Source organism: Sorex araneus, chromosome 3 (assembly GCF_027595985.1).
Source record: "Sorex araneus isolate mSorAra2 chromosome 3, mSorAra2.pri, whole genome shotgun sequence".
NCBI lineage: Eukaryota > Metazoa > Chordata > Mammalia > Eulipotyphla > Soricidae > Sorex > Sorex araneus.
In genome coordinates, this window is record NC_073304.1 from 152,248,384 (window position 1) to 152,269,353 (window position 20,970).

General features: G+C 43.0%; 1 protein-coding gene across 12 annotated transcripts in view; it reads left to right on the forward strand.

Moving 5' to 3' along the window:
- Positions 1-14,002: 14,002 nt before the first annotated feature.
- The window catches only part of ARNT (aryl hydrocarbon receptor nuclear translocator), an 88,543-nt gene continuing 81,575 nt past the window's right edge, over positions 14,003-20,970 (forward strand). For all 12 annotated transcript variants that reach the window (XR_008629137.1, XR_008629139.1, XR_008629138.1 and 9 more), the window contains exon 1: positions 14,003-14,163. Coding sequence is in view for 9 of the 12 variants with exons in the window: in XM_055130374.1 (XP_054986349.1) it covers positions 14,139-14,163 (25 nt within the window). In the remaining 3 variants the exon portion in view is untranslated. The remainder of the gene's footprint in view (positions 14,164-20,970) is intronic.

Sequence of the window (20,970 nt, forward strand, 5' to 3'; positions counted from 1 at the left end):
ATGAAAAAATTATCTATATCACTAATTACCAGAGAAATGCAAATCAGACAACAATGAGATGCCACTTCATACCACAGAGACTGGCTCATATCAACAAGAATCATAGCCAGTGTTGTCATAGATATGGGGTCAAAAGGGACATTCATTCACTGCTCATGGGAAATGTCAACTGGTCCAGCCTTTGGAAGACAAAATGGATATTCCTCAAAAAAGTAGGAATAGAGCTTCAATCAACCCAGGAATTCCATTCCTGAGAATTTACCTCAAGGGCTCAAAAACAATGCAATAAAGACCCCTGCCTGCCTATGTTCATTGCAGCACTAGTCACAATAGCTGAATCTGGAAATAACACAAGTGCCCCAAAACTGATGCCTGGATAAAGATACTATGGTACATCTACACCATGAAATACTCAGCTATAAGGAAAGATGAAGTTATGCAATTTGCTGATTCATGGATGGATCTGGAGAATATCCTGCTAAGTGATATGAGTCAGAGGGAACTGGACAGACACAGAATGATCTCACTCATATTTGAGATATAAAGGAACATCATAGAGAAACAATGAACACCCAAAGGCAATAGAAGCCAAGAGCAGGAGAACCGGCCCTTAATAGGAAGCTTGATACTATATGTGTGGCAGGGAGGGACAGGTCAGGAAATGGACCACTATGACAATAATAGGATAAGTTGTCCCTCTGGTCAGGACTGGGTGCTTAGAGGAGGTAAAGTGATATGCCTGACACCCTATCAGTAACTGTAGGGTAAACCACAGTGTCTAAAAAGAAAAAAGAAAAAGTAAAACAAAAAAATTTCTGCTGTAGAGGTAGACTGGGTGGCGAGAGGGAAACTGAGGATGTTGGAGGAGGGAGGGAAGTGGACACTGGGATTGGTATTCCAACACTGAAAGCCTGAAACTTAATCATGAATAACTTTGTAACTTTGTAATACTCACTGTTAAAGTAAAAAGAGAAAAAAGGAAAAAACCCACCTTTCCAAAGTCTACTCCTTTTTCACTTGAGATTTCCCCCCTGCTCCAAGATCCTTGCTTCCTTTCCACGTGTTCCCCTCCCACTCTATTACAAAAAAAAAACAAAAACAAAGGACTAGAGAGATGAACAGCGAATACAGTGCTTGCTTTGCATTCACTGACCCAGGTTCAATTCTATATGGTCCCCTGAGAATTACCAGGAGTGATACCTGAGTGCAGAACCCATAGTAACCCTGGAGCATCCACGAATGTGGCTCCAACAAAGAAAACAAAATAACAACAACAACCCCCCACCCAAAGTTCTAGCTCTCTCTGATGGCATGAGTTCAGCCTGCAGGAAGAAGTGGGTGAAGAAATAGAATTATGCAGCTTTTGTCTTGGGCTCACACCTGGCAGTGCTCAGGGCCTACTTCTGGCTCTGTGCTTAGAAATCGCTCCTGGCAGGTCTTGGGGTACCATATGGAGCTCAGGGGATTTAACCTGGGCAGGTCATGTGCAAGGCAAATGCCTTGCCCACCCCAATAATGTAGCTTATTTACTCTAATTTGCAGCACCGCAGACCAACGATTTAAATGGTTGGCTCTCTGGCTAATAGGACCAACAAAGTCTCCCCTAAAATTGCCTCAAAATGAAACTATGTCAGACTTGATGAACTGAGAGCAGGCTTTGCTCACAGGAGACCAGGTCTGATCCCCAGCACACATAATGATTCCCCTTAACAACCCACGCCCCCCTCTCCACGCTATACCTTAGACATCCCTTTGACATGAGTTTCACTTTACAAAAAATGCTCTCTAGATAGCACAGCAGGTCGGGCGCTTGCCTTGCACATGACTGACCTGGGTTGGATACCCGAACTCCTATCTGGTCCGCCAAGTCCACCAGAAGTGATTCTTTAGTGCAGAGCCAGAAGTAAGCCCTGAGAACTGCTGGGTGTGACCCCCAAACTAACAACAAAGACCCCAAACAAACAAACAAACAAAAAAAAACCCCTCAAACCAAAAGCAAGTTCTTTATTTGCCCCAGTCACTCCGCTAGTACTCTGCAAGCTGGCAGAAAGGTGCAATTAAACACAAGCATGGGGAGGGATGGGGGCTGGGAGTGATTCACCTGTCGCTGCTGTTGGCGGCTCTCTCTGACTCAGGATCTCTTGGAAGGGGCCATCTCCCCATCCATCTGCTCAGAAAAGGGGAGCGGTTCACACCTTCCCTTCCTCACATGTCCACACAGCTCTCAGCTCATGAATAGTTCAACTCAATGAGGATCATGTTTCAGTCACTCCCACAGTGAGAAGAAAATGATCCCTTCAGACTAAATTGGAGCCTAGCTCAATGGAGGAATATTACACAATCCTGCCAGTATTGGGCAGTCAAGGTTAATACCTGGGACAGGAAGGAGAAGACAGCAGTGAGGGCTCTGGCCCTGCACGTGGCTGACCTGGGTTTGATTCCCAGCACCACATATAGTCCCTGTGCGCCACTGGGAGTAATCCCTGAGCACAGAGCTCTGAGCACAGCGGCCATAGCCCAAAAACTTAGCACTGTAGCACTGTCGTCCCATTGTTCATCGATTTACTTGAGCGGGCACCAGTAACGTTTCCATTGTGACTTGTTATTACTGTTTTTGGCATATCGAATACACCACGGGTAGCTTGCCAGGCTCTGGCGAGCGGGCAGGATACTCTCAGTAGCTTGCCAAGCTCTCCAAGAGGGGCAGAGGAATCAAACCCAGGTCAGCCACGTTCAAGGCAAATGCCCTACCTGCTGCGCTATTGCTTCAGTCCCCCCAAAACTTAAAAAATTAAAAAAAGATTATTATCTCAAGTAATACCTTAATTCCATGGGTGGTAGCAAATATCTCTTAGTTGCCAGCTTGGGGGATTCTGTAGTAGTCCTCTGGACCAAATCTGTGGGAGGGGCGGGAGCCAATAGCACAGCCGGGAAGGCTCTTGCCTTGCGCAGAGCAGACCCGATTCCTTGGAATCCCACAGGGTACTTCGCTCACCTCCAGGAGTGATACCTGCAGAACCAGGAGTAAGCCTCAAGTACTGCCCAGGTGTGGCCCCAAAGCAAAAACAAACAAAAAAAATCTTTTGTGGGAATTGTTAGAAATAAAAACTCACCCTCACTAACCCAGCTTGAATGAATTAAAACTTTTTGGTCTTTTGTTTTATTAGTTCCTCTGTATGGATGTAATGTATGTTCAAATTTGAGAATTTTGCTTCATAAGCTTTTCATAAGCTTTCCCACTCATGAGCCCTTAGAAATTCCTACAACTCCTGGTATATCAGATAGGTATATCAGTGAAACATTTACTCAGAATTATCTATACATTTATTTTATTTTATTGGTCGTGGACCATACTCAGTGGTGTTCCGGGGTTATTACCAGCTCAGAGCTCAGGAGTCACTCCTGGTGATGCTTGGGGAACCATATGTGGTGCTAGGGATCGAACCTGGGTATTCCATGTGTAAACATGTTTTTCAGGGCCCAGAGAAATATCTTAGCAGGCTTTGCCTACAGGATGCCCTGGCACCATGTATATTCCTCTGAGCACTGGTAGATGTGGCTCCTGTTTTGGTGTGACCCAAAAGAAAATAAAACAAAACAAAATGCTGATATTCTGTCCTGTTCCACTATCTCTCTAGTCCCATAATTACTTTAAAAAATTTGTTTGTTTTGGGGTCACACCCAGCAATCCCCTGCATTTAGCAATCACTCCTGGCAGTGCTCACGGATGCTGGAGATTGAATCAAGGTATGCTGCATGCAAGGCAAACACCCTACTCCCTGTACCATTGCTTCAGAGCCCCATAAAGTTTCTTTCTTTCTTTCTTTCTTTCTTTCTTTCTTTCTTTCTTTCTTTCTTTCTTTCTTTCTTTCTTTCTTTCTTTCTTTCGTTCTTTCTTTCTTTCTTTCTTTCTTTCTTTCTTTCTTTCTTTCTTTCTTTCTTTCTTCCTTCCTTCCTTCCTTTCTTTCTTTCTTTTGCTTTTTTTTTTTTTTTTTGCTTTTTTGGTCATACCCAGCGATGCTCAGGGGTTACTCCTGGCTTTGCACTCAGGAATTACTCCTGGCGGTGGTTGGGGGACCATATGGGATGCCGGGGATTGAACCCAGGTCGGCTGAGTGCAAGGCAAACGCCTTACCCGCTGTGCTATCGCTCCGGCCCCCTCTTTCTTTCTTTCTTTCTTTCTTTCTTTCTTTCTTTCTTTCTTTCTTTCTTTCTTTCTTTCTTTCTTTCTTTCTTTCTTTCTTTCTTTCTTTCTTTCTTTCTTTCTTTCTTTCTTTCTTTCTTTTGCTTTTTGGGTCATACACCCAGCAATGCACAGGGTTAATCCTGGCTCTGCACTCAGGAATTACTCCTGGCGGTGCTCAGGGACCATATGGGATGCTGGGATTTGAACCTGGGTTGGCCACGTGCACGGCAAATGCCCTACCTGCTGTGCTATTGCTCCAGCCCACTTTAAAACAAAATTTTCATAACCTTCATATTCAGTTACTTTAAATACCAATGGGGCTGCAAACCACAGTTTAAGAAGATCGACTCTAAAGAAGTGAAACTCTAAAATCTCCATCTCCTTCTTTGCTTTTGGATCACATCCAAAAGCTGGAGGTGGGGTGGGATGTTGCTCCTGGAAGTGCTGGTAGGACTTTTTGGTGCTGGGACTGAACCCAGCCAGCAGGCACCTCAGGAGACAATGAAGTGCCAGGAGAGCAACCTAGGGCTCTTGGGCCATCAAGAATGCAAAGCACATGCTCTGCTCACTCCTTTGAGCACCCTCCTGGTCCTAGTCCCTATCCCAGGCTCCCTCCCTTCCTCTGTTTTAGTGACTGTAGTGAGCTCAGCTTACTCCTCTCCATAGACACACCATAGACCATTTTCTCTGTGAAAAGAGAAAATTGCCTTACCTGCTGTCCTAGCTCTCTAACAACAAAATGGCAAGTAGAATTATCAATTGAGTTGGGCATTGAGTTGCTTCAAATGTCTGATTATTTTATTTTGTTCATTTTTAAATCTATTTATTTTTTCCAGTTCCAGAAATTCAACCCGAGGCCTTACTCCTGTAAGGCAGAGTGCTCTATTTTTGAGCATATCCTGACCCCTCAAAGGTGTTATTGCACCAACACTGCAATGGATATCCACACACATATTTCTCTGGCACTCATCTCCACTGCTGCTGCAGCTGCTTTTTTCTTCCTCCTCCTCCTCTTTTTTCCTCCTCTTCCTCCTCCTTCTCCTCCTCCTGTTCCTCCTCCTCCTCTTTCTCCTACTCCCCTCCTTCTCCTCCTCCTGTTCCTCCTCCTCCTCTTTCTCCTACTCCCCTCCTTCTCCTCCTCCCCTCCTCAGACTCCTCTCCTCCTTATCTTTCTCCTCCTCCTCCTCCTTCTCCTCCTCCTCCCCCTCCTCCTCCTTCTCCTCCTTCTCCTCCTCCTCCTTCTCCTCCTCCTCCTTCTCCTCCTCTTCCTCTTCTTCCTCCTCCTCCTCTCCTCCTTCTTCCAAATCTAGCAATGTTTAGGGGTTACTCCTGATTCTATACTCAGGAATCACTCCTGGTGGGGCTCAGATAATGAGCCCTAGTTTTATACCTAGTAATCCTAGACCCCCAAACACCAGTTGAATATGGATTTTGTGACCCTCTCAAACTACTGAGAGTACTGAGCACAAAGTGAAGGGTGTTGGGGGACAGCAACTAGACTTGCCATACAAGTGTAAGACACAAGTGAAAGATACAAATTCAAATGCTCAATGATGCAGCAGGATTGGTTGTCCCCTCGCACCCGCTCCCCCAAAACGGGGAGAGATATTGAATTATATATATAATTACATTAATTATATCTATGTATATTTCATCGAATCACCCTGAGAAACATGGTTACAATATTGTTCACTATTGGGTTTCAGTCATACAATGTTCCAACACCTGACCCTTCACCAGTATAAGTTTCCCACCACCAATGTCCCCAGTTTCATCTATGACAGGCACTTATCCATTCTCTCTCTCTCTCTCTCTCTCTGTCCTTCTACATCTTCCTCCTTTCCCCTCCTCTCCCCTTCTCTCTTCTTTCTATGGTATCAGGGCTCTGGACCTGTTACTTTGTTTCTTGGAAAACTAGTGTCTGTTAATTGGTAACTACATTTTTTTGTTAATTTTTTTTGGTTTTGTGTACACACCTGGTGGTGCTCAGGACTTACTCCTGGCTCTATGCTCAGGGGTCACTCCTAGTGGGAACTGGGGGACTGTGTGTGGTGCTGGGGATTAAATCCTGATTAGTCACATGCAAGCAAGACAAATGTCTTACTTGCTGTCCTATCTCTCTAACAACAAAATGGCAAATAGAATTATCAAAAACTACACTAATAAAAGTCTATTTGTGGGGCTGGAGCAAAAGCACAGAGGGTAAGGTGTTTGACTTGCATGCAGCTGACCTGGGTTTGATTCCCAGCATCCCATGTGGTCCCCTGAGCACCGCCAGGGGTGATTCCCGAGTGCAGAGCCAGGAGTAACCCCTCTGCATTGCCGGGTGTGACCCAAAAGGAAAAAAAAAGAAAGGCTAAAAATAAGGGCTGAAGTAAAAAATCCTTTTTAATATGCAAGTACAACATTTTTTTTTATAACAAGCAGGCTTCCAAAACTTGTTTTCTGGGTGATATTTTCATTCTATTAACCTGAACATATTACTTCAAGTTCTAAATTAATGTCTTTTAATTTTTTTTATCTTAAGGAAAAATATTAGGATTTCGTAAAAATAAATAAATACATAAATAAGGACTATTACGCAACTGCTTAGAATGTCCAGAATTCATTTCCCATTAATGAAAATTTTACCTTCATCACGGGGGGAGCGGGGGGATGAGTGACACTATTGAACACATTTTAAACCGCATCTAAATGTTGCAAGTGAATGAAGAAAAATGCTTTTAGAGCTGAACGCAATTCATGCACCTGAATATGATATCTGTTCTCTCACAGCAGCAATATTCAACTTTTTAAATGTCTGCATATTCTACATATTCTACTTGGGAACCCACAAACTAATGGAAGCTTGCTTGGAGGTTCTAGGAGGGGAGCGAAGCTACTCCTATACCCTGAACCGAAGACCAATCCGTCTCTATTCTGGAAAGACCGACCTGTTCAGCCAAGCATGCAGCTTCAGGAGGGAACGCACAAGGAATGGTGAGGGAGGAAGGGGATGCCTGCCTAGCCAGACAGATCACTCAAATCAATGGGTGACAGATATCGCAGCCAAATCACCCTCACATCCGGAACTAACAAACTAGTGGAAGCTGTCTTCAACTAGGAGCTTTCTTGGATAATAAGTTCAATAATATTACAATATTATTCTCCAATAATAGTGAGCTAAATGATCTGATAACCGTATAACACTGTTTAACTGATAAACTCATTATGAATTCAGATTTTCTACTTTTGATAAAAACTAAAAATTAAATTGTGGATGTTCTAAACTGTTTTGTAAACATTCAGTCATAAGTTTGGTCTCCAGAGCCACCAATATGCACCAATCACAGTCCTGGGGGCTGTGTTTTCTGTGACCTCTAGTAGTGCAAGATGTTTGAGCTCTGGCATATAGCCAGGTGTAAATAGATCCCACATCTAAGTGAAGGTGACCCTGATGTGCACTGAGCAAGATCCACTGCCAAGAGCACAAGCTTCACCACCGTGTATATGCTGAAGCCAGATCACCACAACAAAGATAAGGGAAGGGGAATTGGATTCAGAAATTAATTATGAGTTGGATTACTGAACTCAATTTCAGCTTATAAATATTAAACTTTACTGGTTTTACTCTTTTAAACTATTACAATTTTTTTCTGGGGGTCAGAGAGATAGTACGGGAGTTAAGGATCTTGTTTTGCATTCTGCCAACCCAGGTTTGTCTGATTGGTTTTGTTTTATTTGGGGGGGGGGGGTTTGGGACCACACTATATGATGATCAGAGCCTATCCTTGGCTCTCCACTCAGAGGGCATTCCTAGTAGGATTTGGAGGCTATATGGGGTCCTGGGAGTCAAACCTGAGTCACATGCAAGCCAGGTGCCTTACCTACTGTAACATCTCCCCAGTCCACCAACCTAGATTTGAATCTCCAGCACCTCTATGGTGAGCACAGAGCCAGGAATAACCCTTAAGCACTGCTAGATGTGGCCCAATCACCCCACATCGACAACCACCAAAATTTTTCTTAATCACTATGGTAAGGCAGTGCTTTAATTCCTTAAAATGCAGAGCTGCAGGAATGAGAGATGGCTCTACAAGTTGGCACATGTACTTTGCATGGAAGACAACCAGGTTTAATCTCCAGCACTACATGGTGTCTCAAATACTGCCAAGAGTGACTCCCAAGAACAAAGCCAAGAATATCCTCTGAGTACCACCAGGTCCCCCAAGCTCAGGGAACCATATGGGATGCTGGGAATCGAACCCTGTTTGGCTGTGTGAAAGGCAAATGCCCTACCTGCTGTGCTATTGCCCCACCTTTCTTTTTTGTTTGTAAGAATTTGTAACTGCAGCCTTTATTAAAAGACCATGTGAGAGAACATTCCTGTGACTAGTCTCTCCAAATACCAGTGTGGAAGAATTAGTCTCCTATCATTTGCCTATTTCTGCCCAAGGATTACACTTACTGGTTGCTGATTGGGTTTCAGCCATACAGTGCTCCAACACCCTTCCCTTCACCAGTGTATATTTTCCATCACCAGTGTCTCCAGTTTCCCTCTGGCCCTGTCCCCCTGCCTCTTTGGCAGGAATTTTTCATTTTTCTTCTCTCTCTCTCTCTCTCTCTCTCTCTCTCTCTCTCTTTATCTCCTTTGCATATTATGGTTTGCAATACACTACAGATACTGAAAGGTTAACATGTATATTTCTTTATCTACTTTCAACACTCAGTTCTTGTTCAGAGTGATCAGTTCTAAGTATTATTGTCATACTGGTTCTTTCTCTATCTTAACTGCCACTGCCGTTCCATCGCCCCCTGCCTCCCCCTCCCCCACACACTTGTGGCAATCATTGACAGTCCTTCTGACCTCTTTTTTTTTTTTAATTTCACAAATGAGTGCAGTAATTCTTTATCTGTCCCTCTCTTTCTGACTCATTTCACTTAGCATCCTCTCCAGGTCCATCCATTTGTAAGCAAATTTTATGACTTAATTTTTCCTAATAGCTGAGTAGAGTTGTACCATAATTTCTTTATCCAGTCATCACTATTGTGAATAGTGCTGTAATTAACATAGACGTGTGTATGGTATTTCTGTAGTGTGTTTTTGGGCCCCAGGGTACATTAACAGAAGTGGCATTGCTGGGTCAAATGGGAGCTCAATTTCTAGTTTTTTTGAGTAATGTTCATATTGTTTTCCAAAAAGGCTTGGCCAGTCCGTATTCCCACCAACGATGAATGATAGTTCCTTTCTCCCCACAACCGAGCCAGCTCTGGTTGTTGTTGTTCTTTTGGTTGTGTGCCAGCCTTTATGGTGTGAGATGATATCTCATTGTGTTTTGATTTGTATCTCTGCAATGATTAGTGCTGTAGAGTATTTTTTTAATGTGCCTTTTGGCCATTTGAATTTCTTCTTTTGAGGAAATTTCTGTTCATTTCTTCTCTCCATGTTTTGATGGGGTTGGATTATTTTTCTTGTAAAGTTCTACCAGTGCCTTATATATCTCTGATATTAACCCCTTATTAGATGGGTATAGGTAAATAGCACTTGTAGTACTGTCGTCCCATTGTTCATCGATTTGCTCAAGCGGGCACGAGTAATATCTCCATTGTGAGGCTTGTTACTGTTTTTAAATTAAATTTTAAATTAAAATTTAAATTAGGGGCTGGAGCGGTGGTACAGCGGGTAGGGCGTTTGCCTTGCATGCGGCCAACCCGGGTTCGATTCCCAGCATCTCATATGGTCCCCTGAGCACCGCCAGGAGTAATTCCTGAGTGCAGAGGCAGGAATAACCCCTGTGCATCACCAGATGTGACCCCAAAAAGCAATAAATAAATCAATAAATAAAAATTAAATAAAAATAAATTAAAATTCTAAATTTAATTTTAATTTAGTCTACTCCATATTTCTTACTCCTTTATGAAAGATTAAATAATCACATATTTAAGGGTCTGTGTCAGGATATTCAACTCTATTCCATTGATCTGCGGGTGTCTTTATTCCAATACAATGCTGCTTTAATTTCAACAACTTTGTAGTACAGTTTGAAGTTGGGAAAGGTGATACCTCCCATCTTATTTTTCCTAAGGATTGCTTTAGCTATTAGTAGAGGTTTATTCTTCCATATGAATTTCAGGAGTGTTTGATCTATTTCTTTGAAAAATGCAATGTGTATCCTAATATGGACTGCATTGAATCTGTATAGTGCTTTGGGGAGTACTGCTATTTTGACAATGTAATCCTCTCAATCCATGAATACTCCTGTGTTTCCATTTCCTCATGTACTTTTATTTTTCGAAATAGTGTTTTGTAGTTTCCTTTGTATAGGTCCTTAATCTCTTTAGTTAAGCTGATTTCAAGATACTTGATTTTTCGAAGCATAATTGTGAATGGGATTGTTTTTTAAAATATCTTTCTTCTATTATTTGTATATAGGAAAGCCATGGATCTTATTCTCTGGGAATCTTTGTTTTTATTTCATTTCATTAAAAAAAAAATTACACCCATTCCTCTACCAGTGTTCATTTCCCATCACCAATGTTCCCAGTTTTTCCTCCTCCCTTACCCCCGCCCGACTCCCAGCCTATCTCTATGGCAAGTAGTTTTCTTTCTTTCATTCTCTCTCTCTCTCTCTTTTGGGAATTGTGGTTTGCAATAAAGATACTGAGAGGTTATTATCTTTCTTCCTTTACCTACCATCAACATGCAGTTCTTTTCCAGAATGATCACTTACGACTATCCTTGTCATAGTGGTCCCTTCTCTATCCCAACTGCTTTCTCCCCTGAACTTGAGTTAATGCCATAAACCTTTGGATATTGATTTGGTAACCTGCCACTTTATTATACAAATCTATCATTTCTAAGAACTTTTTTGTAGTCTTTAGGATTTTCTAAGTATAGCATCATGTCATTTTCAAATAGTGAGTGCTTGATTTCTCTCTTTCCTATCTGGATGCTCTTGATAACTTTTTCTTGCCTAACTGCTATGGCAAGCAGTTCCAGTACTATATTGAATAGAAGTGTGACAGTATCATTTCTTTTTTATTTTTTATTTACTTATTTATTTATTTTTGCTTTTTGGGTCACACCTGGCGATGCACAGGGTTTACTCCTGGTTCTGCACTCAGGAATAACCCCTGGCGGTGCTCAGGGGACCATATGGGATGCTGGGAATCGAACCCGGGTCGGCCGCGTGCAAGGCAAACGCCCTACCCACTGTGCTATTGCTCCAGCCCCTCATTTCTTTTTTAAATAAGGGTTGGAATATGATCTTTTTTTCTTTTTGGTGGGGGGTTTGGTCCACACTCAGATTTCCTCTGGGTTTACTCCTTTTTCACTGCTCAGGGATCATTCCTCATGGGGCTCTTGGGAATAGATGTTGTGTCCAGAATGAAAGAGGTTAGGCAAGTGCAAGATAAAAGCCTTAACCTCTATGCTATTTCTCTAGTCTTCTTCCTCTCTTTTGTTAATTCCCAAATTCATCATTTCATAGAGAAAACATTGTTCCGCATTTTTTTAAAAGCCATTTTACTTGACAGCAATTTTATTGTGTTTTTACTCAGAAATGACTCAAAAACCTTAATGGCTTCTCAAGTCACTGAGTGACAAAATTTCCTAAGAGTCAAGCTACAGCGAGAAAGATTGAAATGGCCTATTAAAATATACAGATTTTCCTATCTACATTATTTCTTTTGCTGCTTTGATGAACTTGTTATATTTCACATTTATAGTGTGGTGTCAGCGTCAAGCCCAGGACTCCTGTTATGCAAAGCATAAACTTTTACTTTTGAACCACATTCCAGCCCTGAACTGTCACACTTAAAAGTATATAATAATTCATAAAATATATCTTCACTGCACAAGTTCTATTTAGCAGCTGTCTTTTTTTTTAATCACAAAATTTTAACTTGAAGCACTTGTTACTTTTTTTCATTACTACTTCTATACTTCAATGTACTTCTATTGATTAGATGATGTCTCTCCTTTTGGTTAACTAGAAACAACACCAAAAAATAGTGACAAGAAAAAAATGTATTTGAAGAAATGTAAACAGCACACAAAAGTTAGAAACTGTAAAAAAATAAAAAGGGGGGGGCTGGAGAGATAGCACAGCGGGTAGGGCATTTGCCTTGCACGCGGCCGACCTGGGTTCAAATCCCAGCATCCCATATGGTCCCTTGAGCGCCGCCGGGGTAATTCCTGAGTGCAGAGCCAGGAGTAACCCCTGTGCATCGCCAGGTGTGACCCAAAAAGCAAAAAACAAAACAAAACAAAACAAAACAAAAACCCAAGAAAACAAAAACCAAAAGTTAGAAACTGACATAAGTAAAATACAAAGTGTTCCATTAACTAAATGAGAGATGAGGATCCAAGTAATCTTTGTAGTACAAGAAAGAAAACAAGTTTAGAAACATACTGGGGACCAGAGCAGTACAGTTGGTAGGGCGTTTGCTTTACATGCGGCCCACCCGGTTGATCCCTGGCATTTGTATAGTCCCCTGAAGACCTCCAGGAGTAATTCCTGAATGCAGAGCCAGAAGTAACTCCTGAGTATTGCCGTGTGACTCAAAAAGCCAAAAAAAAAAACAAAGCAAAACCAAACCAAAAACAAAACCTCGAACATACTGAAATTTTTTTAATTCAAAAGTGTTATTTTGGGCCACACCCAGCTGTGCTCAGGTGTTACTCCTGGCTCTGTGACCCGGAATCACTCCTGAAAGGGCTCAGGGACCACATGGGGTGTCAGGGATCAAAACTAAGTTAGACACTTGCAAAGCAAGTGCCCTACCCGCTGTGCTATCTATCTAACCCCACATTCTGGAATTTGTTAATGTTCTCGTTAATTTTATTTATTTGGTTTTCGAGTCATGTCCAGCGATGCTGAGGCTTTACTCTGGCACTGCATTCGGAATTACTCCTGGCGGTGCTGGGGGGGTGGGGGGAGGACACCAAAAAGGGATGTCTGGATCGAACCCGGGGCCGCTGCGTGCAAGGCAAGTATCCTATCGGCTGTACTATTGCTCGGGCCCCTCAATTCATTTTAAACAACTTGTGGAAAGACAGGGGAAAGGCAATGCTGAAACTGTGAACGGACGGACTCAGTTTCCAGATTCACTCACTCACTCTTAATTACTAGTAGGGTGTCTTTGCTTTAAGCTTCCTTACCCACAAAATGTTACTAACAACAGACTCTGTAGCCCTGTGAGAAATGAGAAGCCATTAAGAAAGCAGCTTGAACACTGTCTGGCCTCAATACTTACTGCTCCCTATTAGGAACTAAGCTTAATCCCCGTCCTCTTACTTCCCTACCACAAACTCGTCACTGTGCGCATTCCGTTCAGCAAAGGAAACTTTCCCACTTGGAATCAAACTATGCTCTTCTCCCGCCGCCTCCCGTGGGGCTGAGCATCTCCCTCGGGAGAGCGACGGCGCGGGTCTTCCGGAGCAGACCCGCGAAGGGACGAAGGTCACTTAGGAGCAGGAAAACTTCGGAAAGGACCACAAACTACGAAGTGAGGTTTACGCTTCAGAGCCCGAGAGAAAATTTACAACTGAAGTCCTCCGGAGCTACCCGTCCTCGATAGATCTCCTCAGAATCTGGAGCCAGAATTGTTTTTCCTCGCACGCCACTCGGCCAGTGACCTGTGACGCGCGGAGGCGGGATTAGGCCACACCGACTCCCTGCCCCGCCTTTTCTCTGCAGCGGACCCACCCGCGCGGAGGCCAGTGAAGCGTTCCCATTGGTCAGTTCCCGAGGAGGCGGGCGGTGGGCTTTGCCCCGCCCAGTGTAGGCGGGGCCTTCTGTCCGTCGCAGGAGGGAGGGAGGGAAGACTGTCGCGCCCGCCATCTTGGATCCCGTGGTAGCGGCGGCGGCGGCGTAGCGCCGCGTCTGGGGAGAGGCTGTCCTCTCCCCCCGCTCGGTGGCGGCGGCTCCTCCCACGGGGGGGTGGTGCGACGGCGGTGGCATCCGCGGCCATGGCGGCGTCTGCTGCTAACCCTGGTGAGGAGACCGGCCGGGTGCCGGGAAGGGGGAGGGGCTGGGGGTGGCAGCGGCCGCGGCCCGGGGCTGAGGGGCAGTGGAGCGGGTGCTGCGCGGGCTCGGGGCTCGTGGGGGCGGGGGCGCCCTGGGGGAGGGGCGGCTCGGGGAGCGGGCGGCGGCCGGGCTCGTGGCGCCGTCGAACGGGGCGTCTCGTCGTCCTTGTCCAGCCTCTGTCCGCCGCTGCCCGGTGCCTGGGCGCCGGGACTCGCTTTACTTTGAAAGCGCTTTGGGCTCGGTTCCGCCGGGACCTCGTTGCCAGTGGTTCGACTCGCTGACGCCTTTGGGTGTGTGGCGGAGCCGAGCCGGCCGCCGTTTGCTGCGTGTGTTCGCCGAGCAGCCGCGGCCGATGGCGTGCGGGGTGCCGTAGGGGGGCCCCGTCCGTCCGGCCGGGTCTGCCCGGAGCCAGGCTTGCCCAGGGGGATGCGGGCGGCGCCGGGTTTCGCCGCCGAGTGCGCTTCCAGGCCGCTTCTCAGCTTGACCTGCCACGGCCGGACGCGAGGCGTTGCGGGGACGCCGTGGAGCGAGGGCACCGGGAGGGAGCTGGGCCCCGAACCTGGGCCGTGCTCGCGCCGCTGTCCGACCGCGGCTCGTCTCTCAGCATTTCGTTGTCGGGTTCTGCTTTATCTGACTGACCTTGGTTGTCATTCTCGTGAAAAGTCGAATCTTTGCCCAGAAATTCCTCCCTTTGAGTATGTCTTTAAAAAGCTAACATGAATTTCTTCAGAAAACGGATTTAGGGCTCTGCCCACATTGAAATAAAAATCGGATTGCTTTCTGGTTTCAGACTATTTTGCAATACCGAAGTTTTGCTATTACAGTGGAATTACTGAAATTTGCCCTCTCTTCTACCAGTTTTCTGGGAGAACTATTTAAAGAAAATGGTTAATTAGTCCCATGTCAGTATTTTTAAAATAAAAATTTTTGAGAAACAGGTGATAAGTTAGTGCCTACAGTTCTATTACAGGAAGTGCTGAGTAATAGACTATTGGAAAGATGCTATTATTATGGAAAAATCTGACTTTGTAGTAAAATAACCTGTTAACTAGAGAGTAAATAAGATTTCAGTCTACTAATGTGAAATCTGCTAGTTAATATAGCAGATTCATTAATGTTAATTAATGTTAATCTGCTAGTGTTCGTTTCCCTAGGATTCTTTTTAAGGGGCAGGGTTGAGGCCACACCCCCGCAGTGCTCTGGGGCTACACCTGGCTTTTTCTTCGGAGTGACCCCTGACCTGCCAGTGCTCAAGAGGACCATATATATGAATGCAGGGAATACATATTTTACATATTGTATATCCACAAATATATTTAACAATTATTAAACTCTTCTTCCTGAACTTCATTTAAATTAATCCTCAGATTTAGTAACAGTGCTTTGTAATGATGTTAATTAGATTCAGAGACTGTTGGTAGATCTTCAGTGTTTGCAGGGCATCTGGTGCTGATCAAAAGAAGAATTTTTTTTTAAACAAAAGAGTAAGGTAATGGTTTGTGCTGTTTTAAGATTTGTATTGAAGTAATAGCACTAAGGTGATGCTTTCTTCCACCTAATCATACTCCTTTTCACTTATTCTGTTTAACCGTTGGCAAATAGAAATGGGTGGGTAAACTAATCTGAAGTTTTAAACTATCTTTTTTTAATCTGTGGAATACTAATGACTTTGAGGAATACTTTTAAAATTGTGATTTGTAATGACTGAGATACTGATTGGGAAGAGATCAGGTATCTGATTTATATCTCGTTATTCCAACTACAGGCTAAGAATATATGTAGCTTGAGCCTGATGTTCTTATCTGTAGAGACTGCTTTCTGTCTTACTAGGTACAAGTTGTTGTGAGTGAAGAATGCAGTAGAAAGGCAAAGAAAGGGAAATTTTAGGTTTGTTAAGGTTTATGGTTAAAAAATATTCACATGATTTTTACTTAGTTACAGTTTTGGTTTTTTTTGGGCTGTCCGTTAGATTGTACTTGAGACCTGACACATGTGAGACAGTTACCCTACTGCTGAACCATATACTGGCTCATAAATTGTAGTTTTAAAAGCTTCAGTTAACAAAAATCTTAGCATTTATCTTTATTTACTTTTTTTCAGATATAGAAAAATGTGTAATTTAATTACCATTATTTGTATTTTTCAGATAAAGAAAAATATGGACTATGCAATGTGAAGTTAAGATGCCAAAAATAGTTTTCTTAAAAAATTACATTTTATTACAATTGAAAGCTTTATTTTTAAATTGAATTTCTATGTACATTTTTTTAAACTTAAATTCACAAATTTTGTTTGTTTTTGTTTTGGGGCCACAGCAGGTGATACTTAGGACTTACCCTTGGCTCTGTGCTCAAGTATCATTCCTGGCAGTGCCCAGGGGACCATATTTGGTACTGGGGATTAAACTGAGGTCAACTGTATGCAAGGCAAGTTCCTTACCTACTATGCTCTCTCTCCAGCCCTCTAAATTTATGATTTTATATTGTAAGTAGAATTTAAGTTCCATGAGGGCAGTACCTGTACCTGCTTATCACAGTATCTATCACAGTATCAGATTCTGAGTTTAGGTAGTGCCTACTAGTGTGAAGGATTACAGTTCAAAAATGTTTGTTGAATGAAGTTAAAATAAAACATTGGAAGTTCATATCTTTATTCATGGTTATATAGAATATCTTTTTGTTTTAGTTTTGGTGCTATATCCTTGGTGCTCAGATTATTCCTTGCTCTTTGCTCAAGGATTACTCCTGGTAGGCTCAGGAGGCCATACAGGATACAAGGGATTGAACCCAGGTTGGATTGAACTCAGGTTGGCCTTTTGCAAGGCACATTCCTCCTCACTCTAAGAATATTTTTGTTTTCTAAACCATTTTTCAGTTGAGGGACTGGGATTTACAATACTGTTAACCATACTTTTCGTTGTTATGTCATTTCAACAGCACCAGAAAACCTGTTTTCCTCCATCAGTGTCTCAGGGGATACTTGGTGTTTCCCTCCCCACCCCCCATGTAAACTCAGTTCTGTGAACAAAATCTTTAATTCTGTTGACCTTGATCATTTGTTGTTCCCTTATTACGTTTCTTTTTTAAATTTCTTATTTGGGACAGATCTCTCTATTTTTTAAATTAATTAAAAATAACTTCAAAATGTATTTTAGTAAAAAAGTACATTAAAATTAGCATTTTTCATTAGACTGGATAGTACAGTGGGTATGCAGTGGACCTGGGTTTGATCCCTAACACTCCATCTGGCCCCAGATACCACCAGACTGCAGAACCAGGAGTAAGTCCTGAGTATTCCTGGGTTCCCCTTACCCCCCCAAAAAAAAAATTAGTGTTTGTCATGATAGGTGACAGTATATGTTTCATTGCTTATTTGTACAGCTTAAAAAAATTTTTTTTAAGGGGCCTTAGAGATAGTACAGCAGATAGGGTGTGTGTCTTGCACAGGGCCATCCGGGTTCAATCCCTGGCACCCCATATGGTTCCCTGAGCCCTCCAGGAGTGATCCCTGAGCAAAGAGTCAGGAGTAAGGCCTGAGCATCACCAGGTTTGGCCTCAAAACAAAAGATCTTTACAAAAATTTAGACACCATGATTTACAAATGTTTTCATAATAGACTTGCTCTTCAAACCCGTGTTCTCCATTGAACATGTATCCTTCTTGCTTTTGTGAGTTTTTCTGCTTCCTCTTTCTACTCTGGAGAAGCCCGAGTTCTATCTCAAATACATGCTTTTCTCTTTCTTGCCCCTCACATCTTTCTTAAAAAGTTCCAGTAAAATCTATCTCGCTTCACCAAAAACCAAAAATAAAATTGAAAAACAAAACTTATTTTCAAAATAGAGTTGTTTCAGGCATACAGTATTCCAATACCAATCCCCCCACCAGTATCCCCATTCCCTCCACCTGTGTTTCCAGGTTCCCTCCAAATTTATTTCATATTACTTGCTTCAACAAAATTTAAAGGAATGGCAAATGGGATTATTAGAAAATAAGAAAGTCAATTTTTGACGTTTGTTTAATATGTTGTTGACCTTTCTTAATCTAGTAGAGGACAACCATAGACATGGCACTATTAGTAGTAGTGCCTATGTGAGACATGTGCCAGTGAGACGAGGCACTATTAGCCACACTAGTATCACATGTTGATCCTGTCCTTTAAAGGAGATCTTTTAATGCTTCTTGCAAAACTGGTTTCAAGGCTTTGAATTCCCAAAGCTGTTGCCTGTCATGAAGTTTTGTATTGTTCCTTCAAATCTGAATGATAAACAATTACTCTTGGCAGTGTTCAGGGGGACGCTATAGGATGCTGGGGATCAAACCCTGGTTGGCTCTGTGCAAGGCAAATGCCCTACTGGCTGTAATGTCACTCAGGATCCGGTTCAGTTTTTGCTGGAACCCTTTGGACCTCTTATATCTTGGTACCTATATTTCTCAACTCTGGGAAATTCTTATTGATTATTTAATTATTGTTTCTCATCCCATTTGCCTTCCCTGTTCTTCAGGTACTCCAGTGATTCTTATATTGGTCCTCTTGAACTCATCCACAGTTCTTTGGTGTGCTGTTCATTTCTTTTCAGACTAAATTCATTCTCTCTCTCTCTCTCTCTCTCTCTCTCTCTCTCTCTTTCTCTCTTTTCCTTTCTTTCTTTCTTTCTTTCTTTCTTTCTTTCTTTCTTTCTTTCTTTCTTTCTTTCTTTCTTTCTTTCTTTCTTTCTTTCTTTCTTTCTTTCTTTCTCACTGTGAGATAGTTAAAAGACTTTCATGTTTTAACTAAACTCAAGTTTCAGTCATACAGTGATCATTCATCCTTCCACCAGTGTACATTTTCCACCACCAGTGTCCCCATTATCCCTCCTCCCCTCCCACCCTTCCCCCTGCCTCTATGGCAGATAATTTCCCTCTTTCTCTCTACTTTTGGACATTATAGTTTGCAATGCAAATAATGAGAGGCCATCACGTTTGGTCCTTTATCTCCTTATTTTTTCTTCCTTTTTGGGTCACACCCTGTAATGCACAAGGGTTACTCCTGGCTTTGCACTGAGGAATTACCCCTGGCGGTGCTCAGGGGACCATATAGGATGCTGGTAATTGAACCCAGGTCGGCTGCGTGTAAGGCAAACGCCCTACCCTCTGTTCTATTGCTCCATTCCCCTTTATCTACTTCATCACACATCTCCCATCCTGAATGATTCTTCTGTCATTGACTTAGTGATCCCTTCTCTATCCTAGCTGCCTTCTCCCAGTTCATGAGACAGGCTTCCAAACATGGGGCTGTCTTTCTAGCCCTTGTTTTTACTGCCCTTGGGTGTTAGTCTCATGTTATTTTATATTCCACAAATGAGTGCAGTCATTCTATATCTGTCCTCCTCTTTCTGACTCATTTCACTTAGCAAAATACTCTCCAGGACCATCCACTTATAACCAAATTTCATGACTTCATCTTTTCTAACAGCTGCATAGTAATCCATTGTGTAGATGTACCAAAGTTTCTTTAACCAGTCATCTGTTCTTGTACACTTGGGTTGTTTCCAGATTCTGGCTATTGTGAACAGTGCTGCAATGAACATACAGATGGAGATGTCATTTCTACTGTGCTTTTTTTTCTTTTTTTGCACCCCTGGGATATATTCCCAGAAGTGGTATTGATAGCTCATATGGAAGCTCATTTTCTAGTTTCTTTGTATCTCACACATGAGAGATTGTTCTGCATCTGTTCTTTTTTTTTCTGATTTTACTCAATATGATACTCTCCAGCTCCATCCAGGTTGCAGCTAATTGCATGACTTTTACCATTTTCTTAGGGTTGAGTAGTATTCCATTATGTATATTTATCACAGTTTCTTTATTCAGTCATCTGTTCATGGACATTTGAGTTGTTTCCATATTTTAGCATATGGAGCTTCAATGAACATAGGACTGCAGATGTCTCTTCTGCACTGTTCTTTTGTGCCTGTGGGATAAATTGTGGAATTGCTGGGTCTTAACAGAATCTCGATTCCTGGTTTTCTTAGGCGTGTCCTTATTTATTTATTTTTTTTCTTTTTTGGTCATACCTGGTGATGCACAGGGGTTACTCCTGGCTCATGCACTCAGGAATCACTCCTGGCGGTGCTCAGGGGACCATATGGGATGCTGGGAATCGAACCTGGGTCGACTGCGTGCAAGGCAAACGCCCTACCCGCTGTGCTATCGCTCCAGCCCCCGTGTCCTTACTGTTTTTCAAACAGTCTGGCTGGATTCTGACATTTACACAAGCAGCGAGAGTCTGTTTTTCCTCACATCCTCTCCAACACTGGTTGTTATTACTCTTCTTTGATCTATGCCAGTCTTTGCTGATGGACTACCTGTGGTGTGAGGTGTATCTCATTGTTTTGATTTGCATTTCCTGATGATTAGTGATCACTGTATCACTGTCATCCCGTTGTCTGTTGGTTTACTCGTGATATGGAGCATTTTTTTCGTGTACTTTTTGGCCAGCCCTGGCATTCGACCTCCACTACCCTACCTTTGACACGCTCCAGGGCGCTTTCCACATGCTCGGGCCGAGCCTCACCCATGAGTGAACGTCATCATAAAGAGAAATATGTCTATATATATACATATATATGTGTGTATATATATATATGCCTCTCGGAGTGCCCGGCAAGCTACCAAGATTATCCTGCCCACATGGATGAGCCTGGCAAGCTCCCCGTGGCGTATTCAATATGCCAAATACAGTAACAATAACAGGTGTTATTCTCTCAACCCTGAAAAGAGCTGCCGGTTGTTGGGA